At 45.2% G+C, this 27,690-nt stretch overlaps 2 protein-coding genes across 22 annotated transcripts in view; one reads left to right on the top strand and one right to left on the bottom strand.

Moving 5' to 3' along the window:
• Positions 1–373: 373 nt before the first annotated feature.
• On the bottom strand, positions 374–27,690 carry KCNJ5 (potassium inwardly rectifying channel subfamily J member 5). Of its 19 annotated transcripts, none has more exons than XM_073569978.1 (7): positions 8,889–9,016; positions 7,673–7,860; positions 7,317–7,403; positions 6,545–6,600; positions 5,046–5,125; positions 3,249–4,201; positions 374–1,095 (listed from the first exon to the last, which is right to left on the bottom strand). In XM_073569978.1, exons 1-7 carry the CDS (start codon positions 8,999–9,001, stop codon positions 812–814), a joined length of 1,761 nt encoding a protein of 586 aa, XP_073426079.1. In that variant the 5' UTR covers positions 9,002–9,016; the 3' UTR covers positions 374–811. The 19 variants fall into 19 exon arrangements, with proteins under 19 accessions (XP_073426079.1, XP_073426080.1, XP_073426081.1 ...); XM_073569979.1 differs by having other exon boundaries at positions 3,249–4,198; XM_073569980.1 differs by lacking the exon at positions 7,317–7,403.
• The window catches only part of KCNJ1 (potassium inwardly rectifying channel subfamily J member 1), a 95,445-nt gene continuing 75,623 nt past the window's right edge, over positions 7,869–27,690 (top strand). The window contains exons 1-2 of one of the 3 annotated variants that reach the window (XM_073569999.1): positions 10,540–10,647; positions 23,545–23,656. The gene's annotated coding sequence lies outside the window, so the exon portion shown is untranslated. Of the gene's footprint in view, positions 8,568–10,515; positions 10,648–23,544; positions 23,657–27,690 lie in introns of those variants that run through there. The other 2 variants (XM_073570001.1, XM_073570000.1) reach the window with 2 other exon arrangements.

Here is a 27,690-nt window from a genome sequence, read left to right as displayed (position 1 = left end):
AGTGTAATTTTGTTTTAACGTTTGTGCAATAAATGGTGTTTTCTACTAAATAATCATTCACTGATCACTACAGAAGAGAGCAGACAGGACCGGTGATCATCTCCTCCAGTCCTTATCCACTACAGCTCCATTTAACCGCAGTTAGATTGCCAAAATGCCCCATGTTTTTTAAAAAAAAGACTGGCACAATGCAGGAATGACACTGGTCCAGGAGGCGAGTGTATTTGTCTTTTCATCCTATGTGGGGCACTAGAACGTTTAAGAAGGAATAAAGGAAAAGCCATTAATGCTGTGGACTCAGGAACTGCACCACCCACCACAAAAACAGCCAATGTAATATTCCACTGGTATGCTATGTCATGAGAGGAGACACTTCATTTTTGTAATTTATTTAATCTATTACGGTGCTTACAATATTAGTGAACATTACCCCAATATACACAACCCACTGTTCCTGCATACTGTAGATATCTGGACCACAATACAGCATTTGTGAGTGCTCACAAGTGACGTAAAAAACTAGACTATTCCGCTCAGTGTAAAAAAAAGAAATATTAGGATGTCTCCCCGGTTATAATTAGTTTTCTGCTTCACCATTGACCATGTTACCTGATACAGGCTGGCTGGTTGTATCCTACTTTCTGTGAAGCAGAAAAGACCCGACGCTTCTCTCTGTTCTTCATATTAGTGCAGAGCAGACTTAATAATTCTCCATTCATCTGGACAGATATCGACAGGATCTAATCCCAGAAATCAGATCATATCTCTCGTAGAAGGAGACAAGTAATAAAGTCATCTAGTTTCTCTCAGTTTAATCTGATATTGCCCCGATGTTGCCATCCTCCGAACTGGGGGCACCATTCTGCGAACCTTTGTTCCTATGCAAAGTGTAGAGTGGGTGGACGAGATGTTCCTCTCTTTGTAATTCCTCCAGCTCTTTGGCACTACAGGTGGGTGTGGGGGTCTCATAAGTATTATGAAAGGTTGTATAATCCACTTCGTAAAATCCTTTTTCCAGGGTAAGGACTGGGGTGAACCGATGTCCCCATAAAACCTCTGTATCCACATAGGAGCAGCGTGCTTGGCAAGTCATTCCTACAAGGATCAGAAAAAAAAAACATGAAAGTGGTAATGCACAAAAATCTCTTTAATGTCTGTCAGCCATGGCAGTTTTCTGTCTGTAATCAAGGGGTTAAAGCTTTCAGTCTACAGCTCCTGTGCTACTGAATGGCCTGTGTTATTTATTGTCCTGCTTAATGTCCCATGAAACAGGGAATAAAGTTAGTTTTAGAGCTAACCTGAGAGTCACAGGGGTCAAATAATGATTTATAGGTTCTTGTGCCAAACAAAGCTATAGGAGAATCACCGTTGACACATTGTATAGTTCACATTTGTACCCAAGTCACAATTATTGCAGGAACAAGGATGGAAAAATATTGACGAAGTAATGGAAAATAATGGAGACCATGACCAAGAATTACATCAGGTGCCAAGCGATGGGCAGTATGTATCAGCCACAATATTATCAGGATACAAAATAATGTCAGATGTATATAAGGTTGGTAAGTCAAAGGGGAAGGGGGCGATTATGTCGTAGGATGTACCCACTGCCCAGCTGGGTCTGATGCAGGAAGGTGCAGAGCCATTGGTCACCTCCTACACAATCAGGGGGGACTGCTAATAGACCAAGCTTTCACCCCTCATTCTCTAGTTAAAAGTGATACAGTCTGATAGTATAAAGGGGGTGTTCCACAAATAGACCATCAATCCACAGGAGAGATGAGGAATGTATAATTGTTGGGGTCAGCCTGCTAAGACAGCCACTGATCTTAGTAACAAGGGTCCAACGTCTCCAATATAAGTAAGCATGTGTGACCCCACAAATATGTCGTTGGTCAACAAAAGACTTAGAATCTTCCTCAATTAGCTCCCGTCAAACCTTTGCCATCAGACGAAGCGTTTATGAAGCCACGAGCTGTACAGAACTTTAGTCATTAAGTGTCAAGTTCTGTCCAACAATAATCACGATGGAGAAAGCGTTACTGATTCATGCAGGGGTCAATGTTGGTTTTGTGATATTATGAGGGGTGTGACACTAAAGAGATCATGAATGAACAGGAGGTCCTACAATCAGAAAGGGATTTACGGCTTCCATACTAGAGTCAGAGTCCAGCAAAGACTGACATACTAGTAACTCGTTAGACTTTTGTCTCTAATTGGATGAAATCTATGATCTGGACACGGGTTCCTGCAACTACTCCACACAACCGTCGGTCTAAACTGCCCCCTAAAAATGTAATAATGTCCTCAGTCCCCCCTCATAAAGTAGTAATTGCCGAGAGCCACTTGTATAGTAATAATGTCCCAATGTCACTGATACAGTTGAGCGTGGCATTAGTACGAGCCAAGAAATCCTGGTTGGCATTAGTTTGATAGATAACAAACTTCCCCTTACACCCCCCCCACCCCCAAAAAAAAAACAAAAAAAAAAAAACAGACATGAGGAGATAACACATCATGCAAAATAATAATTAAATGATTGCTTTGTAGTAACACTTGTCAGTATGAACAATCAATCATATATAACCAAAAAAATGGAAAACCAATCCAAGGTCAAGCGTACATGAATTACTACTGGTGTCTACCCTGTTCTGAGTGTGTGAGATTGGGACAGGAACAAGCGCCCTATAAGACACCTCAGTGGACAGAAGGATTACACTCTGAGGGAAATATACCCCGCAACATAAAGAAACCTACAGAATCCCCAGAATTCAGGGCTGCCGGCAGATAAGTGTGGAGCCAGGTAGAAAATGAGAAAACCACAATGTCTCCCGACAGACAGCTCTGAACAGATTTATGTGCCGGAATCCACACGGACTGGTAATTCACATCGTGTTTTATACACCACAAATGGTAAATGCTGTAAGATTACTACTGGTCTCTATAAGACGCTGCTAGGCCACATAGGGTCATATTTACAGGCTTCATGTTTCCATCTAAATACCAAACTATATACCAACTGACAAATGATGAGAGGATGTATATACCAATACATAGTACTAAAACCTAGATATATAAATATCCCCCTAATCTAAGGCCTGAATGTGGTGTCATGTGATCGTTCAATGCAATCAATAAAAGAAATACTACTTATTCATTTCCACCATGATTTTTCAACAGCCTCATCCATAATCCTGTGTTTTATGTTTGGACACTGACTATTTTACAGCAGAACACACACAACTTACCCGTCGCTTCCACCATGCCTTCTAATATGACGACAATTTCAAAGTTTTCTGATTCCAGCTGAGAACGAGACAGTTCCCAAAATGGGCTCTTCTCATTGATATCATGTGAAATGATCAGTGGGGAGACGAGGAAGAGGCGGTCGTCCCCGGTGTCAAAGCCAACATTGATGTCCGTCTGATTGAGCGGGATAAATTCTCCTTCCTTCGTCTGCTTGGATTTGATAAGTTTAGCTCTGATGGAGGCTTCCACAATATGTGAACTGCGGAGATCTCCTACACGAAACATCAGACACATTTGTCCATCCCTGAGGGAAATGACTGCGTTATTAGAGAACATGAGGGTCTCTGCCCGTTTCTTGGGTTGGCTTATCTTTACAAACATGCAACCAACCATTAAGGCATTAACAATGGAGCCCAGAATGGCTTGAATTAACAACAAGATGATTCCTTCTGGACACTTCTCCGTTATCACCCGGAATCCGTAGCCAATGGTGGTTTCAGTTTCAATGGAAAAGAGAAAAGCAGACACAAAGCCGTTAAGATTTTCCACACAAGGGACCCAGCTTTTATCACCTACATGTTCAAGATCTCCTCTGATGTAAGCAATCAACCACCAAATAACTCCAAAAAATAGCCACGTGACCGTGTATGCCAGGGTAAAGATGAACAGGCTGAAATGCCACTTGAGGTCCACTAGGGTGGTGAAGAGGTCACTGAAGTATCTGTAGGTCTCTTTCACATTGCCATGGTGAACATTGCACTTGCCATCTTTCTCCATGTACCTCTGCCGCGGCTTTCTGTGCTCGTAGAACTGATGGGAGCGGTTGACATTCAAGCCCGAGTCTTCTCGAGCCTGTTTGGGTAACTTTTTAGGCTCCCTGGGAATTATATCAACTGTAAGGTCCTGGTCCATGGAAACTCTTGAGTCTCTTGCCATGATGGGTATGTTGCTGCTGGATGAGAAAACAAAAGACTCATTGAAATCAACGTATGACAAGCTAATCCAACTCAAGTTAAATACGAAATAATTATATTTATCAGGCCCAGTAAACAACAGACTAAGGGGGACTTTATACAGGGTGTTTTTTTTGTAAAAGCAAAGCAATTTCTCTGCCAGTTTTGCAAACCATTGCTAGAATTAGATACAAAAGGAAGGATGTATAAAGGAAGGATTTATACTTCTCCGCTTGATTGATCCAATTCTGGCTTTGGCTCAAAAAACTCCATGAAACACTGCAGTGTTATTAAAAACAAAACAGTCTATGAAACCAATATAATAAAGGCCCCAACCAGTTTATGGGGCCTCTCTACCCGGCAGATGATGTGGGGTGGGAAAGAAGGATCTGGCCTGTTGAATTACAATGGCGGCTCCTTTTGTTTGCCGCCAATATAAGACTCATGACACAAGACTACACAGGAGTGATCTGCCAAGTTTTCCCAAGTATGTGGAGAAGGCTGCTGGGGACACCACGTCTATGGGGGCCTCTATTGTGAGCGCTGACTAACAACCACATCATCTGTGTATACTGAAGCCGTCACTGCTCAGATGTCAGACATAACTGCATTTCCCCTGCACAAAAAAAAAAATATAAGTCAGGAATCCAATAAGAGGTGGAGAAAAGGGTGCAAAGCACAAAGTCATTCAGTAAGTAATGTAATAACAGCAGTAGCTGCTCTATAGGGGCATTAAATTCCTACGGAGCGCAGAACATACCTACAAAAGGCGTCACACTTTTGGTTTTACATTTTGTAGCAGAGTCCCCAAATTTATGAAATTCCAGTTCTCACACCACTCACCTGTGACAGGGAGACAAATAAAGTTTTATGTATACTGAAGATGAAGCACTCTGGCCAGTAAAGCAGTTTCCAGGTCCTGCCTGGAACACAGGCACATCAATGGAAGAAAACGATGCTGCACAATACCTTTATGGACATATAATATACATATAATGTATAGGCGACAGGAAGATGCATTTCACATATTAGGATTTATTTCTGGATTATCAGGTGTGCCGATGTCAGCTGAGAACATTCACAATTGATGGATGGTAACAGGACGGCAGCGAGCATGCTCTCCACAACTAAGAAATGGATCCATCACCATTATTACTTTATAACCCCAGCTTTCCATTTATATTCTGGATGAATATGAAAAACCTAGAGATGTTTGAAATGGTAAAATGTCATCCTATATTTGAAGAATTAAAACAGAAGTCAGGCCTGGACTACACAACACAGATTACAGCCAGCAGAGGTTTAATGCTTTATCGTACATGATGTATATGTTATATACCATGGAACTACAGGTTATCAGAGACAATGATGTACAGCTGTGAGCAATGAATGTCACTGATGAAAGAAAATCCATACGGAAATAAATGACTGAGTAAGGAGGGTATTTGTACCGTCACCTTAACACAAGGGAAATCAACTTGCAAGCAATATAAGCACCAACACTTTGCATTATGACCTATGACTAAACATCTCTGTAGTAAGTCTTCTCCATCTAGTCTCGGCAATCCCCAACAAATCCACTGACACTGAACAAGATAAGGAAAATTCCAGCAAATTACAGATGCGTCCAGCATTAGGGCATGTTCACACACAGAGGATATGCTGCAGATTCTCGCTCTGGATTTGCGGGAAGAATATCCACAGTGTATTGCTAATGGTAACCTGAACAAGGTTTTGAATAGTTTTATCTCCACTCTGCAAAGACATTTCTAAGCAGAAATTGGCATGCAGGTTCTAAATCTGCTGCACGTCAATTCTTCCTGCAGATTTTCGCTTTGGATTTCACTCTTTGCAATAAGTTGGATGAAATCTGGATCAAATCTGCAACAAAATCCCCATGTAATACCTGGAACTTTGCAGCAAATACATGACAAAATGTTACCAATCAAAATGGATTTCTTCCTGTCACACGTGGACATAGCCTTAAAGGGTCTGTGCACACGTTGCAGATTCTGCTGCGTTGTACAGTACCATTAAAGTCAATGAGAAATTAAAACCGCTGTGCACATGCTGCGGATTTTCTGCGGATTTAAATCCGCAGCATGTCAATTCTCTTGTGCGGATCCGCAGCGTTTTGACACCTGCTCCGTTATAGGAATCCGCAGGTGTCAAAACACAGGGGAAATCTGCAGGTAAAACGCAGGTCATTTTACCTGCGGATTTAGCCAAATCCAGGCGGAAAAATCCGCAACGTGTGCACATACCTTTACTCTTCTGGACATCAGATCTGATCTATTCTGTGGTTATGCTCCATCACAGGAGATCGTATCCTCAAATCGTACCCAACTCCTCAGACACGTTACTGGGTTAGCTCCACAAAGTCCTGGAGACGACCACTCTGTGGGCAGAAGAAGCATTTCATTGCCAGTTCTATACAACACAAGGATCACGCTGTGTAATAATTATCTTTTGAAATGTCTATTAAATACGGAAGAAATTCACTGAAACCGACAAGAGTTCCCATTACTTGATACCAAGTTGTCATCTGAGTACTGGAAATGAACACCCATCTGTCTAAATCATCTTCATAGAAGCAGTGACATAATCTGAAATCGTCACTAAAAATGTGATAACCCATCCTCGCCACCCATGCACCCAAAGAATAGATTAAGGCCATGTGCACACAATGCAGATTTCCAGCGGATCCGCAGCTGATTTTACCGCGCAGAAACGCTGCATATCCGCATTGTGATGTACAGTAGCATGTAAATCAATTTAAAAAAAAGAAACACTGTGCAGACGCTGCGGATTTTTCCGCGTGGTTTTCTTGCGATACAAAATATGCAGCATGTCACTTCTTTTGTGCGGTTTTCCACCTGCTCCATTCTCCAAATCCGCATGGGGAAATCCACAGGGGAAAACCGCACAAAAAACGCAAGAAAACTGCAATAAAAAAGGAAGAAATCCGCAGGAAAAATGCAGGACATTTGACCTGCGGATTTCTTCAATTCTGAGCGGAAAAATCCGAAGGGCAAAAAAGTACGTGTGCACTTAGCCTTATACTGAGATTTACCAAAAGTAAACAGAAAAAGTAATTTACACTAGCAAGCCAACCTGAAATAAGTACCAAAACTTTCCTGCTACTGGTCCCATCAGGATGACAAATTGTGTCACCATTCCTGAAGAAGTTGGGAACTCTACCTAACAGAACAGGAGTGGGATTTTATTATATAATTCTTCACTTACACATCTGCACCTTATTTGATTTTTCAGCATTTACATTACTAGGTGATATACTGTAAATATGTACACATCTATATGATACACATTATTATCATATACACGGAAATCCTTCCAGTGTTATCACACAGCGTATCATCTATAGGCAAGTTCACGGATCCCAGATACATCACACACAGGACCACAGCCTTGATTACAGCGTACAAAGAGTTAATGAAATCTGTCCTCACCCAGCCTTATGGGAACCAACAGTGCCCTCACATCAGCAGGTGGCAGCGGTGCCCTCACATCAGCAGGTGCCAGCGGTGCCCACACTTCAGCAGGTGCCAGCGGTGCCCACACTTCAGCAGGTGCCAGCGGTGCCCACACTTCAGCAGGTGCCAGCGGTGCCCACACTTCAGCAGGTGCCAGCGGTGCCCTTCACAAAATAAGTTTGGGATGCAGAAGTGTCTCAGATGGAAGTCTGCAGAGTCTCTTCTGCTCTGTGATTCCAGTCTCTACTGCTCTGACATTCCCCATCCTCTGTCTCTAGCAATGTGATTAACCCCTTCACTCACTACTCCCCCCCAGAAGGCTCCACAGAGAGCAGCGATGAGGGGAATGGCATAAATGGATAAGGATTCCCACAAAAGTATCTGCCCCCATTGACCCAAGAGACCTTTACCGCTACCCATCCCCCCAGATGGATATACATGGCTGCAGTTCAGATCTTCATGTTTTATGTATGTTTTGTGTTATTACATCAGGATGGGTTGTGCTGGAGAAGAACAAAAGAAAGGTTTCCACTTCAATTGCAGAGTTTAACCTTTTGATGCAAGGTATCTATTTTGGAACATACAGCTATGTCCCAAATGTTTGCTTTTGCTAATTATATCCATTGATGCAAGAGTGAAAATCAATTAAATCAACTAGTACAGGACACCTACTGCTAATCAGCAAACACACATACAGGGTGAAAGAGCAGAAGATGGGGCAGATTCCTGAGGTGAAAGGGTTATTCCTCCTGGAAGCCAGTCACCACAGAACATTCTTGACTGAGCTTCACAGATAAACTTCACCTGACAGTATGAACAGAGCTCAACGTGCGGCTTATCGCCCACTTCCTCTGATCCGGACTAGTGATGAGTGAGTACACTCGTTGCTCGGGTTTTTCTGAGCATGCTCGGGTGTCCTCCGAGTATTTTGGCGTGCACGGAGATTTAGTTTTCGTCGCCTCAGCTGCATGACTTGCGGCTGCTGGCCAGCCTGAATACATGTGTGGAATACCTGTTTGTTAGGGAATCTCCACATGTATTCAGCCTGTCTAGCAGTAGCAAATCATGCAGCTTAGGCAATGAAAACTAAATCTCCAAGCACGCCAAAATACTTAGAGATCACTCGAACAAGAAAAACACCAAAAAAGACTTAAGTTAGAGATAACACCAGCAGGCAGGCAGAGATGCTTACCTGCCCAGGTCACAGAACAAATGCACTGACAAGCTGTAGCGGACCCATAAAGATGGCACAGGTGCAAAAACACCTGATGAGGCAGCCAGCCTCCAATCAGGACATGGCCGCATGGTATGATAATTCACAAAAATAGAATCTGTATGTGGCAGTGTTCACACTGAAAATACAAAGCATCCGGCTGAACCGATTAGTGACGCCCATACTAATCTAACTTAGTCTCTTTTGGTGTTTTTCTTGTTAGAGTAGGGACTCGAAAAAAATTGGGGATCTGTGACGGAGGTTACGAGTCTACGTATTGTGGCCATAATATCAACTAATACCTCACATACAGTATGTCGCCACGTGTTTTTTGCACTGTATATTTTTTCAGGGTGCAGCTGGGCCCAGATGACTGCGCAAACTGTGGCCTCTGTTCACACGGGATGCATTTTTTAGGACTGGCTGGCCCGCCTGATCTAATAGTATGGGCGTCACTAATAGGTTCAGCCGGATGCTTTGTATTTTCAGTGTGAACACTGCCACATACAGATTCTAGTTTTGTGCATTATCATACCAAGCGGCCATGTCCTGATTGGAGACTGGCTGCCTCATCAGGTATTTTTGCAGCTGTGCCATCTTATTGGGTCCGCTGCAGCTTGCCGGCAGGTAAGCATCTCTGCCTGCTGATGTTTCATCTGAGTATTCTCGCTCATCACTAACTGGACATTTCCCTACCCAACACAGGAAGGATGCAGACACCATTATGTCCTATAGGTCACTGTTGGTTTAGGTGGTCACAATTGTGCAGTTTGCTCCATTTTTTTCTGCAATGATACATTTAATAACTTAACTAAATCGATTGTGCTTACAAACCCTTGGATCCATCTGGACCGTTTAGTCTTCCACTACGACATGGATACATCAGAAAGTTACACGCACAGCGGTGGCTAAAGATGTGTATGCTTTCTGAATTTACATTGTCACTACTTATTCAGAGATCTTCTCATCACTTGTGATGCAGATATTGGGAGTTCTGTCATTCTTTTACTGATTTCAGCACTAAAAGGAGGCAAGTTCCCCCTCCATAAAATGAAATGTAACTATTTAGACATTCACAAAGAGGACTTGGCCCCTATAAAAATCCTACTTGGGGAAAGGGGAAAATATGTGTAGGTGGGTTAAGAACTGGCTCAGGGATAGGAAACAAAGGGTGGTTATTAATGGAGCACACTCGGACTGGGTCACGGTTAGCAGTGGGGTACCACAGGGGTCAGTTTTGGGCCCACTTCTTTTTAACATATTTATTAATGACCTTGTAGGGGGCATAGAGAATAGAATTTCAATATTTGCAGATGACGCTAACCTCTGTATTGTAATCAATACAGAGGAGGACAATGTTATATTACAGGAGGATTTATGCTCCTGCTCTCTTGCTGTCTGTCTATGAAGTGCACATAGTACATCACCCAGCTTTGAACATAGACTTGCCTCTGCACATAGCATTCACATGGTATGCATTTCAGCTAACCACAGCTTACCCCAGTGTTATTTATGACCTTGTTTACTCAATGCTTCATTGTATGCATCTGGTCCACTCTTAATTGTCTGACCAAGATGAGCAGAGACCACTCCTCTCTGCTTCACACCTAAATGCACTTAGTTGTACATATATTGCATAGCTCAAGTCTGCATAGACTTCAGTCTGCAGTGTGATTCCTAGAAGTGTGAAGATAAATTTTAGAATTAAAACCAGAATTGAACCAGAAGGGAACTGAAGGTAACTGTACACAGTCACTGTAAACAATGTTTGTTTGTTTTCACTTTCACCCCTATAATCCTTCACTTTCTGCTAATTCCCCAAATCCCTACTCCTAGTAAGGAACTGTTCATCTCTTCTTCAATCCTCCTCAAATCTGTTCCTTAACATACAATCCTCTGTCTCCAAACACAGACAGCCCCCTCATGCCCTCTCCTGCTCCCACCTGCTAACACTTTCTCTGCTCCTTCTCACTGCTGGTGATATCTCTCCAAATCCTGGTCCTCCTCACCACAGTCATTTCTACCTCCCATCCACGCTCTATCACAACCTTCCGTAACCACTCCAACCTTATACCCATTCACCCAGCCCCCTCTTCCCCAGTCCCACTAACAGGAGCTCTGTGGAACGCTCGCTCTGTCTGCACCAAGCTTTCCTACATCCATGATCTTTTTGTTACTACCAAACTTTCCTTCCTCGCCATCACCGAAACCTGGCTCACCCCTTCTGACACAGCCTCTCCTGCTGCACTTTCATATGGTGGCTTCCACCTTTCTCACACCCCCCGCCCCAGCAGCAAACATGGCGGAGGAGTTGGTTTTCTCCTGTCAGATACCTGCTCCTTCACCCCAATCCCACTGCCACCCTCTGTTACCCTCCCTTCCTTTGAGGTGCACTCTGTGCGCATCTACTCCCCCTCCAACCTCCAACTGGCTGTCATCTACCGCCCCCCAGGGCCAGCCACCACCTTCTTTGACCACTTCACCACCTGGCTACTTCATTTCCTTTCCGCGGACATCCCTACTATCATCATAGGCGACTTCAACATCACCATTGACACTTCCCTCTCAGCTGCCACTAAACTTCTATCTCTCACTTCCTCCTTCAGCCTCACTCAATGGTCTTCTACAGCCACCCACAAAGATGGCCACACACTGGACCTCATCTTCACCCGCCTGTGCTTCCTATCTAACCTCTCTAACTCACCTCTTCCTCTCTCTGACCACAACCTTCTCACATTCTCTTCCCTCTCCACTCCATGTCTACAATCCCTACCCCACAAACTTTCACACCCTCGCAGAAATCTTAAACACCTTGACCTACACTCATTCTCTGAATCCCTCCTCCCTCTCACAGATATAAGTTCCTTACACAATGCAGATGACGCTGCTGCTCTATATAACACCACAATAGCTGTAGCTTTGGAATCTGCTGCCCCACTTACACATACCAAAGCTTGCAAAATCAACAGACAGCCCTGGCACACCAGCCTGACCAAAGAACTGAGGCGAGCTTCCAGGGCTGCTGAGCACAGATGGAAAAGATCCCACTCCAACGAGCACTTCATCACAATCAAATAGTCCCTCAATACTTTCAAGACCACACTCGCCACAGCTAAACAAACCTACTTCTCATCTCATATCCTCCCTGTCTCACAACCCAAAACAGTTATTAAACACCTTCAATTCTCTCCTCCCTCCTCACTCATCTCAGCTGAAGACTTTGCCTCATTTTTCAAGCAGAAGATTGATAACATCAGAGACAGTTTTGGTCAACAACCCCCAGAGCCCTTCCTCCCGACTTCCCAGCCCTCCACCTCCAAAACCAACTTCTCCACCATTACAGAAGATCGACTCTTCACTCTACTCTCAAGATCACATCTCACTACCTGTGAACTTGACCCGATCCCATCCCACTTCATCTCAAACCTCACCACAGTCTTAATCCCAACCCAAACCCATCTCTTCAACCTATCACTAACAACTGGTGTTTTCCCCTCAAGCTTTAAACATGCCTCCATCACACCTATCCTCAAAAAGCCCTCTCTTGACCCATCCTCTGTATCTAGCTATCGACCCTATATCACTTCTCCCCTAAGCCTCCAAGCTACTGGAACAACATGTCTACCTTGAACTGTCCTCCCATCTCTCTTCTTGCTCCCTCTTTGACCGCATACAGTCTGGCTTTCAGTCACACCACTCCACTGAAACTGCCCTTACTAAGGTCACCAATGACCTCTTAACCGCCAAGAGCAAGCGACACTACTCTGTCCTCCTCCTCTTGGACCTGTCAGCTGCCTTTGACACAGTGGACCATTCCCTATTATTACAGACCCTCTCATCCCTTGGCATCACAGACTTGGCCCTATCCTGGATCTCATCATACATAACAGACAGGACACTCAGCGTCTTCCACTCACACACCACCTCCTCACCTCGCCCCCTATCTGTTGGGGTCCCACAAGGTTCAGTCCTAGGACCCCTGCTCTTCTCCATTTACACCTTTGGCCTGGGACAGCTTATAGAATCTCTATGGCTTTCTGTATCATCTCTATGCTGATGACACACGGATCTACATCTCTGGACCAGATATCACCTCCCTACTAACCAGAATCCCTCAATGTCTGTCCACTATTTCATCCTTCTTCTCCGCTAGATTTCTGAAACCTAACATGGACAAAACAAAATTCATCATCTTTCCCCCATCTCACGTGACCCTCCCCAACGAACCTAACCATTACAGTAAATGGCTGCCCACTCTCCCCAGTCCCACAAGCTTGCTGCCTCGGGGTAATCCTTGACGCTGATCTCTCCTTCAAACCACATATCCAAGCCCTTTCCACTGCCTGCTGACTTCAACTCAAAATATTTCACGAATCCGTTCATTCCTCAACCAAAAATCTACAATAACCCTAGTCCATGCCCTCATTATCTCTCGCCTTGACTACTGCAACCTCCTGCTCTGTGGCCTCCCCTCGAACACTCTCGCACCCCTCCAATCTATTCTAAACTCTGCTGCCCGACTAATCCACCTGTCCCCCCACTATTCCCCAACTTCTCCACTCTGTCAATCCCTTCACTGGCTCCCCATTGCCCAGAGACTCCAGTACAATGCCCTAACCATGACATACAAAGCCATCCACAACCTGTCTCCTCCATACATCTGTAACCTCGTCTCCCGCTACTTTCCTGCACGCAACCTCCGATCATCACAAGATCTCCTTCTCTACTCCCCTCTTATCTCCTCTTCTCACAATCGCATGCAAGATTTCTCTCGCGCATCACCCCTACTCTGGAACTCTCTACCACAACATATCAGACTCTCACCTACCATCGAAACCTTCAAAAAGAGCCTGAAGACCCACCTCTTCCGACAAACCTATAACCTGCACTAACCACCGATCGAGCAAACCGCTGCATGACCAGCTCTACCCTCGCCTACTGTATTCTCACCCATCCCTCGTAGAGCCTTCACGGGCAGGGTCCTCTCTCCTCCTGTACCAGTTAAGACTTGTATTGTTTAACATTATTGTACTTGTTTTTATTATATATACCCCTCCTTACATGTAAAGCGCCATGGAATAAATGGCGCTATAACAATAAATAATAATTATGTAAACTAGAAGCTTGGGCTGATAAATGGCAAATGAGCTTTAATGGGGATAAATGTAAGGTCATGCACTTGGGTAGAACGAGCAAGATGTATAATTATGTGCTTAATTGTAAAACACTGGGCAAAACTGTCACTGAAAAAGACCTGGGTGTATGGGTGGACGACAAACTCACATTTAGTGGCCAGTGTCAGGCAGCTGCTGCAAAGGCAAATAAAATAATGGGATGCATTAAAAGAGGCATAGATGCTCATGAGGAGAACATAATTTTACCTCTATATAAGTCACTAGTGCGACCACACTTAGAATACAGTGTACAGTTCTGGTCTCCGGTGTATAAGAAAGACATAGCTGAAGCGGAGAGGGTGCAGAGAAGAGCGACCAAGGTTATTAGGGAACTAGGGCGTCTGCAATACCAAGACAGGTTATTACACTTGGGGTTATTTAGCTTGGAGAATCGAAGGCTTAGGGGTGATCTTATTACAATGTATAAATATATGCGGGGACAGTACAAAGACCTTTCTAATGATCTTTTTACTCTTAGACCTGTGAAGGGGACAAGGGGGCATCCTCTACGTCTGGAGGAAAGAAGGTTTAAGCATACTCACAGACGCGGATTCTTTACTGTCCCTCGCGGTTCTATCAATGTGGCTACACTATGCCTACCACCACAGTGCTTTGCCTGTCCAAGTCCATCCGTCTGGTACCCCCGGCCGTCTTCTGTCCTGCGGCTATCCTCTCAGGGCCACCCCCCTGACTGTCTCTCTTTCCAGTCCCTTCCAGCGCTTGTCCTCCTTCAGTCTCTTGTCTCCTTCCGAGCTGAACTGTGCTGATCTCCTCCTGGACTGGAACCCCTGGACTCTCTCTCTCTCCCTTTTATTCCCCTGGCTGGGAATTCCCCTCTCGAGTCCCCGTAACTCCGCCCACCATGACTGTGGTTTATTAGAAACGCGTATATCTGCACAGAGATTGAAGCTTCAGAGACTGGGAGTTCTGTGGAAACTGTTTGGGTAAGAATACAAGGACAGAACAATGGAAAGGACACCATTGTAGGCATTTACTACAGGCCGCCTGTGCAAGCTGAAGCTATGGATGAACTCTTTATGCATCAAATGGCCAAGTTCTCCAAAAAATATGACATAGTTGTCATGGGAGATTTCAACTATCCAGACATTTGTTGGGAATCTCTCTCAGGCAAAACTAACAGGTCAAGGAAATTCTTATCCTCTCTTGCTGACAACTTTATCTTCCAAAAGGTAAGGGAGAAAACAAGGGGAACTGCTACCTTGGATCTAATCCTTATAAACAGGGAGGAAATGGTTGAGGAGGTAAAAGTGGCTGGGACCCTAGGAGGTAGCGACCATGCTATTTTAGAATTTTGGATAACTAGAGGCGGAAGACCTGTGAAGACTCAGACGTCAAGGTTAGATTTCAGAAAGGCAGATTTTAAGGGATTCAGAAAGAGAATTGGAGGGATCCATTGGCTGGATATCCTTAAAGACAAAAATGTCCAGGAAGGATGGGAAATCTTGAAAAATGAAATTCTCAAAGCACAGTTGTTAACAATTCCGAAAAGAGGGAAGAATAGGAAGCAGTTAAGGAAACCAGGATGGATGAACACAGAACTTAAGCACATGCTAAAAAGGAAGAAAAAAATGTTTATAAAATGGAAAGAGGGAGGCATATCTAAAGAAGAATATAATGCTGTCTGCAGAACCTGCAGGGCACAAATCAGATTAGCTAAAGCTGAAAATGAATTGAGGCTTGCAAGAGATGTCAAAAGCAATAATAAAGGATTTTGGGGATATGTCAAAAGTAAAAGAAAAGTCAAAGATGCTATAGGATTTTTACAGGATGAAAATGATGAAATGGTAAGACAGGATGTTGAGAAGGCTGAACTTTTAAATTCCTATTTTGCATCTGTTTTCTCTCAGAAAGGAAATGTAACATCAACTGTTATTCACTGTCCTATTAAGGGAATAGAAGAATCCAGGATATCTATAAACAGAAAGATAGTGAGGAAACACTTAGCTAGCCTAAATGAATTCAAGTCTCCAGGTCCAGATGAATTACACCCCAGAGTACTGAAGGAGATAGCAGAAGAAATTTTTGAACCCCTCTCTATAATCTTTGAAAATTCTTGGAGAACAGGAGAAGTGCCAGAAGACTGGAGAAGAGCAAATGTTGTTCCTATCTTCAAAAAGGGGAAGAAGGTGGACCCAGGTAACTATAGGCCGGTGAGTCTGACTTCTATACCAGGAAAGATCTTTGAACAAATTATTAAACAACATGTATGTCAATACCTGGATAAGAATGAAGTGATTAAACAGAGTCAGCATGGGTTTGTAACTAATAAGTCATGTCAGACTAACTTAATTTCCTTCTATGACGGTATCACTGATTGGTTGGATCAAGGAAATGCTGTAGATATAGTATATCTTGACTTCAGCAAAGCATTTGACAAAGTCTCTCATACAATCCTTATTGAAAAAATGATTAAGTATGGAATGGACAAGGCAACTGTTAGGTGGATTCATAACTGGCTTAGTGATCGGACCCAAAGAGTGGTCGTAAATGGCTGCACATCCAGTTGGAAGAATGTCTCAAGTGGGGTACCACAGGGCTCTGTCCTGGGCCCTGTATTGTTCAACATCTTTATCAACGATTTAGATGAAGGAATTGAGGGTAAACTGATTAAATTTGCTGATGACACAAAGCTAGGAGGGATAGCTAATACTAGAGAAGAGAGAGAGAGGATTCAAAAAGATTTAAATAAACTGGAGAAGTGGGCAGCAACTAACAGAATGGTTTTTAACAGGGAGAAATGCAAAGTACTACATCTGGGCAATAAAAATGGAAAAAGCATATATAGAATGGGAGGAATAGGGCTAAGTGACAGCACATGTGAAAAAGACTTGGGTATACTAATAGATCACAGACTGAATATGAGTCAACAGTGTGATGCAGCAGCAAAAAAGGCAAATGCAATTCTAGGATGTATTAACAGAAGCATACAGTCTAGATCACGTGAAGTCATTATTTCCCTCTACTCCTCTTTGGTCAGACCTCATCTGGAATATTGTGTCCAGTTTTGGGCACCACATTTTAAAAAAGACATCAACAAACTGGAGCAAGTTCAGAAAAGAGCGACCAGAATGGTGACCGGTCTGCAAACCCTGTCTTATGAGGAAAGGTTGCAGGATTTGGGAATGTTTAGTTTGCAAAAGAGAAGACTGAGAGGAGACTTAATAGCTGTCTACAAATATCTAAAGGGCTGTCACATTGTAGAAGGATCAACTTTATTCTCATTTGCACAAGGAAAGACTAGAAGCAATGGGATGAAACTGAATGGGAGGAGACACAGATTAGATATTAGAAAAAACTTTTTGACAGTTAGAGTGATCAATGAGTGGAACAGGCTGCCACGAGAAGTGGTGAGTTCTCCTTCAATGGAAGTCTTCAAACAGAGGCTGGACAGACATCTGACTGGGATGATTTAGCGAATCCTGCTTTGAGCAGGGGGTTGGACCAGATGGCCCAGGAGGTCCCTTCCAACTCTACGATTCTATGATTAAGCATTAGCTGCCGTTAAGTCCTTTCCCTGCTTCCTTTTGTCTCCCTCTAGTTGCCAAACCTCAGTACTGCACTGTCTCCTTCTCCTGCTATTCTTTGTCTCCCCCTAGTGGCCAAAACCTGGTCCTGCACCATCTCTTCCTAATTCTAGCTGTTTCCCCATACATATACACCAGTTCACGTCAAGTATATTTACTACACATCTTACATTTACTGTTCCTTTTCAGACAGGTCCATAGGTCAGTCCACTTCCCTACATACCCCCTTCCTTTTACCATTGTCATCCTCGTCAATCTCATCCCCCTTCGTTTTCCCTTTTTAAGCTTCCCCACTTTTTTGTCCGTGTGACCGGCTGTCGAGCAGAGCCTTTTAGCTCTACGTGGGATGCTGAACACAGCCGGGAGCAATCCTGCTCCGAGTAGCTTACGGCTACTCGCAGGCGCGTGCGCCTCTACAACAATTTTCCTTTCATTGGGGTAGGACCACCCAGAGTTCTCAGTGGGTGCTCTCCCACACTTTTCTTGCCTTCAAAATTGCTTGCAACTCTTTAGGGTAACACGACCGAGGCTCTGGCCTACCAGGTCACTGTGTGCTCCACCCCTTCTTTTTGGGGTATTTGTGCTACTAAGGACCTGACCTATGGACCGCTGTCTGTTCCAAGTCCACAAACCATCTTGTACCTTCAGGTATAATCAGTCATGACAAGCATTTTCTTCCAATTTAGTACCCGGGACCTGTTGAACATTTTCCAGTTTTAATATAGACAACATTTAAACTAGTCACAATCTCCGTTTCTTCACGGACACCATTTCTACAACCTTATTAAATTGTGCATCATTATTAAACTTTTTTCATGATGCAATGTTTCAAACCTTTATCAACAACATTTTAAACAGTGGTGCGCCCCCTTCCTTTGTGGGAAGCACCCCCACACATCCCTGCCGTCAGGAGATGGGGTCTCTTACCCCGAGGGGACGCAGAACAGTCCCCATGCTGCGCAACAGCGCACAGCAGTCCCAGTAGTCCATATTCAGCTGTGCTCCGGGCCATCTCCTGATGGCCGATCTTTCCGCCAACAGCAAGGAACTTCACAGCCGTGGAGTCCCCGGGATGTCTTGGCTGTTCCTGTGCCCCGAGTGTCCTCAGTGCCCGAGACCCAGGAGTCCATATCCCCCTTACGGCGGTCCATGCTCCTCGGGGTACACAATTACGGTTACAGCATAGTAACCGCGGGGGCAGTACTCTTTATAAAAGGATACCCGGTCTTCCATCCGCAAGGCCCGCCCATGCTTAATGGAGGCCGCTTTCAGGTACACTTTGTGGCCAGTCTCCTCTTCTCTGATAAAATCATAGCCCTTCTCGACATTCGTGTACACGAGCTGCCCGGTACACCGAGGGACAGATATTGCCGCCTCCCCCTTCTCGTGCAGCAGCGCCCAGACCTCTCGCTCTTTGGCCTTCTTCTGCAAGATGACGTCAGCGATCCAGACAGAAGGCCCGGTATAGGCCGCAGAGCCTGGCGAGTAGGCCGCGACCGGAGCTGAGAGCGTGGCAGAGGCGGCCGCAGGTACAGGTGAGTAGGCCGCAGCCAGGGCCAAGAGCGGGGCAGAGGCGGCCGCGGGTACAGGTGAGTAGGCCGCAGCCGGGCCGAGAGCGGGGAAGAGGCGGCCGCGGGCACCGGTGAGTAGGCCGCAGCCAGGGCCGAGAGTGGAGCAGAGGCGACCATGGGTACCGGTGAATAGGCCGCAGCCGGGGCCGAAAGTGGGGCAGGTCACCCGACGGGCCTCGGTCTCCTGACGCTACCTCCACTCCAGGCGTCCGAGGCCATGGCAGCTACAGCGTCGCATAGTGTCCGATGTCCAGAAGCTTAGTTGTGCAAGGCAGCCGCACCCAGCCTGTTTACCAGTATCACTCCAGGGTGGGGCTCTGACCGGCCCCTCCACCCATTTGTCAGCGATCAGGGGGAACGGGCGGCTGTCACTGGATGTACACTGCTCCCCCCAGGGGTGGGCTCGGCATAGCTCACCCCAGCAATCTCTTTTGGCTCTGTAGTCCTCCACTTCGACAGCCGCCATTGCGCTGATTCACCAAAGTCACTTTCAGGGTTCTTTTTAGTCCAATCCGGCAATTTCCAAGCATGGTTCCAAATTGTAATGCACTTCAGGCACGGTCTTCAATCTGCTGAGCCCAGGTCCCTTTAATCTTCAGTGTGGTCTCACCGCTGGCGTTGGTGTATTAGGAGGTGATGATCCTGCCGACTACGCCAATTGTAGTAACGTGGGCCGACTGGGGGTGGTCCCTTTTTCGCTGCGAACAGACTGGAGACAGAAACCGGTGTACCCTCAACAGGTCCTCTTTATTGGCTGTCCTCCCGACGACCACAGCAACATGACAGCTTCCGTACATACAGGCCCGGGTACCTTGCACCTTCTTTTCTCTCCTATAGTGATGTCCCTTGCTGTGGCTGCCCTAGGCCTACCACCACAGCGCTTCACCTGTCCGAGTCCGTCCGTCTGGTACCCCCGGTCGTCTTCTGTCCTGCGGCTATCCTGTCAGGGCCACGCCCCTGACTGTCTCTCTTTCCAGTCCCTTCCAGTGCTTGTCCTCCTTCAGTCAGCTGAGCTGCGCTGAACTCCTCCTGGATTGGAACCTTTGGACTCTCTCTCTCCGTTTTATTCCTCTGGCTGGGAATTCCCCTCTCGAGTCCCTGTAACTCCGCCCACCATGACTATGCAGTTTCTTAAGCATTAGCTGCTAAGTCCTTTCCCTGCTTCCATTTGTCTCCCTCTAGTGGCCAAACCTCAGTACTGCACGTCTCCTTCTCCTGCTATTCTTTGTCTCCCCCTAGTGGCCAAAACCCGGTCCTGCACCATCTCTTCCTAATTCTAGCTGTTTCCCCATACATATACACCAGTTCACGTCAAGTATATTTACTACACATCTTACATTTACTGTTCCTTTTCAGACAGGTCCATAGGTCAGTCTACTTCCCTACACAATCTGAAAGCAGCATGAACTAGGGGTTGAGACCTTGATTCCAGGGGTTGTGTCACTTACTGGACTGTGTGCTTTTGTTTCAAATCAGTGTTTTATCAGCAGATTATCACTACTTGTCAGTTGCTCTTTGCTATCCCAATCCCCAGCACAGATTAGCAGCTTGGTGACAGTGCACAGTGTACACAGAAAGCTGCAAATCAGGGGGTGTGGGTGGGGTTATACACAGAAAGCTGTCAATCAGGAGTGTGGGCGGGGTTATACACCGAAAGCTGCCAATCAGGGGTGAGAGCAGGGTCACATAATGCTCAGAACACTGCTACAGCTGCAGAAGAGAAAACTATCCAAACCACAGCTGTCAGATACTTGCTGACAGATTCCCTTTAAAGGTGCTATCCCCTTTGTGAACAATTTTTCATTTACTAAATTGCATATACTTTGGGTCTAAAAAAAAAATTGTCATTGAACTTTACCAAAAAAATCTGCAATGCAGGAATTCACTGTCTATTGGTGGCTGCAGAGTGAGTCCTCTGAGAATCTGTCAGTGAGTACGCAAGTCTTTCTGAGCTCGTCTCAGCTGATTTATGAACACATCAAAGACTAAATGTACAATCAAACAAAAACACTTATGTGTGACTGGGCCCTTACTTTTATAACGACTCATCAGCGATCCCGACAACGATATCAATGTTTCAGGATCGCTGGTAAGTTGCTTCACCAGCGATCAGCACAGGGACGCCGAGCGCGTGGCGTCGCTGTGTACGTTAGTTACCAGTGCGCTGATGCAGGGAGCTGGTAACTAACGTACACATCGGGTTTCTAAGGGACGCACGTCCCTTGGATACCCGATGTGTACGTTAGTTACCAGCTGATCCCAGCGGGAGACCAGCGACCCAAGAAAAGTCCTGGGCTTTCCTACAGCGATCAGCGATACCAGCAGGGGGGCCGGTCGCTGGTCAGTGTCACACACAGCGATCTCTCTGGTGAGATCACTGTTGTGTCACAAAACTTGTGACGCAGCAGCGATCTGGCTAGCGAGATCGCTATATGTGACGGGGCCCTTAGTGTGTAATGAACTCCTATCGCATAACTGATTTTTAGCCCAAAAATTCATTTAATTAAATTTAAAATAAGGTAATGTCTTGAAAGTTTCAAAGTGTTTGGAGTTTTACCCAGTGCTGAATATGAATTTGTTAGTCAATGTGAATTGTGATATTTACACATTATTTACACATTATATTCTGCATTCATTTTAAAAATGGAAAAGCTTTATTTTTTTAACACAATGTAGAGGTACACACTGTTAGGCTCTATATGTGCAACCACAGACAGGTAGACACTGACTGTAACCAACATAGGGCAGACCTGGGCAAAGTGCAGCCTGTGGAGCGAGACAGCCGTGGGGTAGAAAACCTGAGGTCGCACCAGGACCACTCGCTTGCCTTCTCCTACAGTCAGCATTGGTGGAGGAGGGGCCTCCGGCCACTTCCTCCACCAATCAGTGTGTGAAACAGCTGACATGATGACGTCATTTCATCGCGTCAGCTGTGTACCACCGGAGAGTCAGCACATCAGAGACAGCAGAAGAAGCAGAAGCAGGGCCTGGGAACGGGACCGAGGTGAGTATGTGGTGGTTTTCTTTTTTTTTCCATGTCTATGAACATGGGGATTCTATGGGGGTGATATGCAACAAATAAGGAGGCTATGGGGGTATCATGCTGCACACAGGGAGGCTATGGGGGTGTCCTACTGCACATGGTGAGGCTATGGGAAGGCTGTATACTGTCCTGCAATATATGAGGAGGCTGTGTCGGGCTCAATCAGGATATGGGGAGGCTGTGGGGGCCTCATGCAGTATGTAGAGAGACTGTGGGGCTCATGCAGTTTATGTGGAGGCAGTGTGGGGCCTCATGCAGTACATGGGGAAACTGGGGCTCATGCAGTACATGGGGGAGGCTGTGTGGGGCTCTTGTTGTATATAGGGAGGCTGTGTGGGGCTCTTGTTGTATATAGGGAGGCTGTTTGGATTTCATGCCACATATGTACTAGGCTGTGGGAGTCTCATGCTGTACATAAGGGGCTGTGGGGGGTTAAAAGATATATAGGGGGGTGTCCGTATACTTAATTATGCTCAATATTAAGTGATACAATTAATATTAATAAATTAATATTGAGTAGAATTAATTACAAGCTATTAGTTCGGCCCTCCACAACAGTCATGGTCTCTCATGTGGCCCCTCGGGAAAATTAACTGCCCACCCCTGACATGGGGGAACAAAAGAAATAAAAGGCAGAATTTAACCCCTTAACCCCCAAGGGTGGTTTGCACGTTCATGACCAGGCCAATTTTTACAATTCTGACCACTGTCCCTTTATGAGGTAATAACTCTGAAACTCTTCCATGAATCCTGGTGATTCTGACATTGTTTTCTCGTGACATATTGTACTTCATCTTAGTGGTAAAATTTCATTCAAATAACTTGCGTTTATTTGTGAAAAAAACGGAAATTTGGCGAAAATATTTAAAATTTCGCAATTTTCCAACTTTGAATTTTTATGCCCTTAAATCACAGAGATACGGCACACAAAAAACTTAATAAGTAACATTTCCCACATGTTAACTTTACATCAGCACAATTTTGGAACCAAAATTTTTTTTTTGTTAGGAAGTTAAGGGTTAAAAGTTGACCAGCAATTTCTCATTTTTTGCAACACCATTTTATTTTTACCGACCACATCACATTTGAAGCCACTTTGAGGGGTCTATATGATAGAAAATACCCTAAAGTGACACCATTCTAAAAACTGCACCCCTTAAGGTGCTCAAAACCACATTCAAGAAGTTTATTAACCCTTCAGGTGCGTCACAGGAATTTTTTGAATATTTAAAAAAAATAAATATTTCACTTTTTTTCACCAAAAAAATAATTCAGATTCAATTTTTTTTTTATTTTACCAAGGGTAACAGGAGAAATTGGGCTGCAAAAGTTATTGTGCAGTTTGTCCTGAGTATGCTGATACCTGATATGTTGGGGGGGAACCACTGTTTCGGCGCATGGCAGAGCTCAGAAGGTAAGGAGCGCCGTTTGACTTTTTCAATGCAAAATTGGCTGGAATTCAGATCGGACGCCATGTCACGTTTGGAGAGCCCCTGATGTACCTAAACAGTGGAAATCCCTCCACAAATGACTGCATTTTAGAAACTAGAACCCCCAAGGAACTTGTCTAGATATGTGGTGTGAACTTTGAACCCACAAGGGCTTCACAGAAGTTTATAAATTTTTATTTTTCCAAGGGTAACAGGACCCTAAAAGTTATTGTGCAATTTGTCCTGAGTACGCTGATACCCCATATGTGGGTGTAAACGACTATTTGGGCGCATGGCAGAGCTCAGAAGGGAAGCAGTGCCATTGGACTTTTTTGGCTGGAATTGAGATCGGACACCATGTCGCGAAAACCCCTGATGTACCAAAACAGTGGAAACCCCCCACAAATGACACCATTTTGGAAACTAGACCCCGCAGGAACTTATCTAGATGTGTGGTGAGCACTTTGAACCCCCCCCGTGCTTTTTCCACAAAAATGATATTTTTGCCCCCAATTTTTTATTTTCCTAAGGGTAACAGGAGGAATTGGACCCCAAAAGTTGTTTTGCAATTTGTCCTGAGTAGGCTGATACCCCATATGTGGGGGTAAAACACTGTTGGGGTGCATGGCAGAGCTTGGAAGGGAAGGAGCGCCGTTTGACTTTTTCAACGCAGAATTGGCTGGAATTGAGATCAGATGCCATGTTGCGTTTGGAGAGCCCCTGATGTGCCCAAACAGTGGAAACCCCAATTCTAACTCCAACCCTAACCCCAGCACACCCCTCACCCTAATCTCAGCCCTATCCCTAGCCCTGGCCCTAACCCTAACCCTAACGGGAAAATGGAAATAAATACATTTTCTTTTAATTTTATTATTTTTCCCTAACTAAGGGGGTGATAGCGGGGGGTTTGATTTACTATTTATAGCGGGTTTTTATTTTTGGCGGCTGTCATTCGCTAAAAGACGCTTTTTATTGTAAAAATAGTTTTTGCATCACCACATATTGAGAGCTATAATTTTTCCATATTTTGACCCACCGAGTCATGTGAGGTCTTATTTTTTGTGGGATGAGTTTACGTTTTTATTGGTATCACTTTCGGGCACGTGACATCTTTTGATCGCTTTTTATTCCGATTTTTGGGATGCAGAATGAACAAAAACCAGCGTTTCATGAATTTCTTTTGGGGGCTGCGTTTACACTGTTCCGCATGCGGTAAAATTGATAAAGCCCTTTTATTCTTCGGGTCAGTACGGTTACAGCGATACCTCATTTAGGTCTTTTTTATGTTTTGGCGCTTTTATGCAATGAAAACTATTTTTGCATCGCTTTATTCTGCGAGCTATAACTTTTTTATTTTTTTGCTGATGCTGTATGGTGGCTCGTTTTTTGCGGGACAAGATGACGTTTTCAGCAGTACCATTGATATTTATATGCGTCTTTTTGATCGCGCGTTATTGCACTTTTTGTTTGGCGGTATGATAATAAATCATTATTTTTGCTTAGTTTTTTATTTTTTAAGGGGTTCGCTAAAGGGGTTAACTAGTGGGACAGTTTTATAGGGTGGGTCGTTACGGATGTGGTGATACCAAATATGTATACTTTTGTTTGTTTTTTTTCTTTATTTCCGAAAAATGAATTTATTAGTGAATATTTATTTAGCGATTACATTTTTTTTTTTTTTAAACTTTATTACATCAGCGATCTGTCACAGACACTGCACAGGCTTTCCTCATGCCTGCGCTTTGCAGGCACTGAGGAAGCCATCTCCCTGCAGGCCCCCGAAGGTCCCCGTCGCCATCTTGGATTCGGGGACCTGCAGGGATGGAGCCCCCCGCAGTAGTGCTGCACATTGCGCTGCTGTGGGGGGCTCAGGGAAGCACGGAGGGAGCCCCCTCCCTGCTAATGCTTCCCTTTAACCCCCTGGTACACCGCTATCCGTGACCGCCCCTGACACATTGTGCCGGGTGTCAGCTGTGATAATCAGCTGACACCCGGCCGCGATCAGCGGCGCTCACCACGTGGGCGCCGCTGATCGCTGTGACGTACTATCCCGTCCCTGGGAATTAAGTCCCAGGGCACATAGACGGGATAGTACGTCACATGACAGAAAGGGGTTAAAGGGAACCTGTCACCTGTTTTGGCCACTATAAGATGCGGCTGCTGCCTTTCAAGGCTCATCTACAGCATTCTATAATGCTGTAGATAAGCCCCCGATCCGACCTGCAAGATAAGAAAAATAAGTTTTATTATACTCGCCCGGGAGGGCGGTTTGGTCTGATGGGTGTTGCATTCTTAGTCCGGCGCCTCCCATTTTCTTGAAACGCCATCCTCCTGCTTGATTCATTGCTCCTGGCATCGCACTTCTGCGCAGGCATACTTCTGTGACCTGTTGAGGGCAGAGCAAAGTACTGCATTGCGCAGGCGCTGGGCCTCTCTGACCTTTCCCGGCGCCTGTGCACTGCAGTACTTTGCTCTGCCCTCAACAGAAGTGCAGTGATGGAAGGGAGGAAGAAAGCAGGAGGGCGGCGTCACAATAAGATGGGAGGTGCCGAACCCGGACCTGCAACACCCATTGGACCGGACAGCATCAGACCCCCCCGTCCCCGGGTGAGTATAATAAGTTATTTTTCTTGATCAGGTGGGTCCAGGGGCTTATCTACAGCATTATAGAATGCTGTAGATAAGTCCTGAAAGGCAGCGGCCGCATCTTATAGCGGCCAAAACAGCTGACAGGTTCCCTTTAAGAAGATACTTCACACACACACAGAGTTTTGAGTTCTTCCTTTTTATGAACAATGGCTCAACTAAGCCCATAGCCTACACTAGTACCTATTATTGCTGGATCACTACTCGAAACATATCTGCAGTGTCTCCAGAGGGGGCAAGAGAGGAAAAACATGAGGTTTCACAGTAAAGGCCAGTTACTATACAGCTGATTTGTCACCAAATTTCACAATGCAAAGCTGCATACATTGCTATTCCTTAAACCTGATGAGTCAGGTGTTCTTGCTGAGAAAATCCATTTCAGAATGTTTGTATAATCCTGATATTATAATGAGCGTTACTCCAACTGTAATAAGTCTCCGCCAGTTGTACTGAGCAGTGTGAGATCACAGCAGCAATGGGGAGAAAACTGACAAACTATCAATCAGGCAAGGTGGGCAGGGTTTCTGCAGCAGAATGGAGGGGACACTGAAGGACTGTTAATCCGGCTAGGTGGGCAGAGAAGGCGATTCAAAGTTGGCTATGGATTTCACAGCAAGTACACCAGCCTCCCCAGGTCTGGCAGATCTATTTAGTAACGTATGCAGTCTGTATTATGGCATATGGTTACAGATCTGCTTTAATCACCACATAATCAAATGTATAAAAAGTCTAAATCAGTGCAAGTATCAAAATTATAATTTATTGTGCTCACTTGTGTAGCACCATGATATTGCACAGCCCTTTACTGACGTCATCAGTGTCCCCATTGGGGCTCACAATCTACATACCCTATCAGTCTTTGGAGGGTGGGAGGAAACCATAGAAAAAAAAATGCAAACAAGAGGCGAACATACAAACTCCAGTCCTTGCAGATGTTGTCCTTGGTGGGATTTGAACCCAGGACCCCCGTGCTGCAAAGCTGCAGTGCTAACCACTTCCTTCCTTAGGTTTTTGCACCGAAAACGCAGCAAAACCGGATACCTAGTGTCATGCCCGCTATGTCTGCTATGCTGCAAGATCCCTGAAGCAGTGTGCACGCACACCTCATGTCTGCTATGCTGCAAGATCCCCGGAGCAGTGTGCACGTGCACCTCATGTCTGCTATGCTGCAAGATCCCTGGAGCAGTGTGCACGCACACCTCATGTCTGCTATGCTGCAAGATACCCGGAGCAGTGTGCACGTGCACCTCATGTCTGCTATGCTGCAAGATCCCTGGAGCAGTGTGCCTGCGCACCTCATGACTGCTGTGCTGCGTGACTCTTGGAGCAGTGTGTAGGCGCACGCGTACCTCATGGCTGCACGCCGTTGCTG

The sequence above is a fragment of the Dendrobates tinctorius genome, unplaced genomic scaffold (assembly GCF_039654945.1).
Source record: "Dendrobates tinctorius isolate UK_male_01 unplaced genomic scaffold, ASM3965494v1 ptg000028l, whole genome shotgun sequence".
In the NCBI taxonomy this organism is placed as follows: domain Eukaryota; kingdom Metazoa; phylum Chordata; class Amphibia; order Anura; family Dendrobatidae; genus Dendrobates; species Dendrobates tinctorius.
Note: the sequence above shows the minus strand (reverse complement) of the source record. Positions and strands in the feature narration are given on the sequence as shown.

Coding starts and splice junctions, on each gene's coding strand:
- KCNJ5 (XM_073569978.1), bottom strand. CDS start 9,001: ATGCGGCCATGTCCTGATTGGAGGCTGGCTGCCTCATCAGGTGTTTTT. Junction 7,861..8,888: donor TTGTTCTGTGACCTGGGCAG/GTAAGCATCTCT, acceptor TATTTTGTGAAG/GGCACCGCTGGCACCTGCTG. Junction 1,096..3,248: donor AGGCATGGTGGAAGCGACGG/GTAAGTTGTGTG, acceptor TGATCCTTGTAG/GAATGACTTGCCAAGCACGC.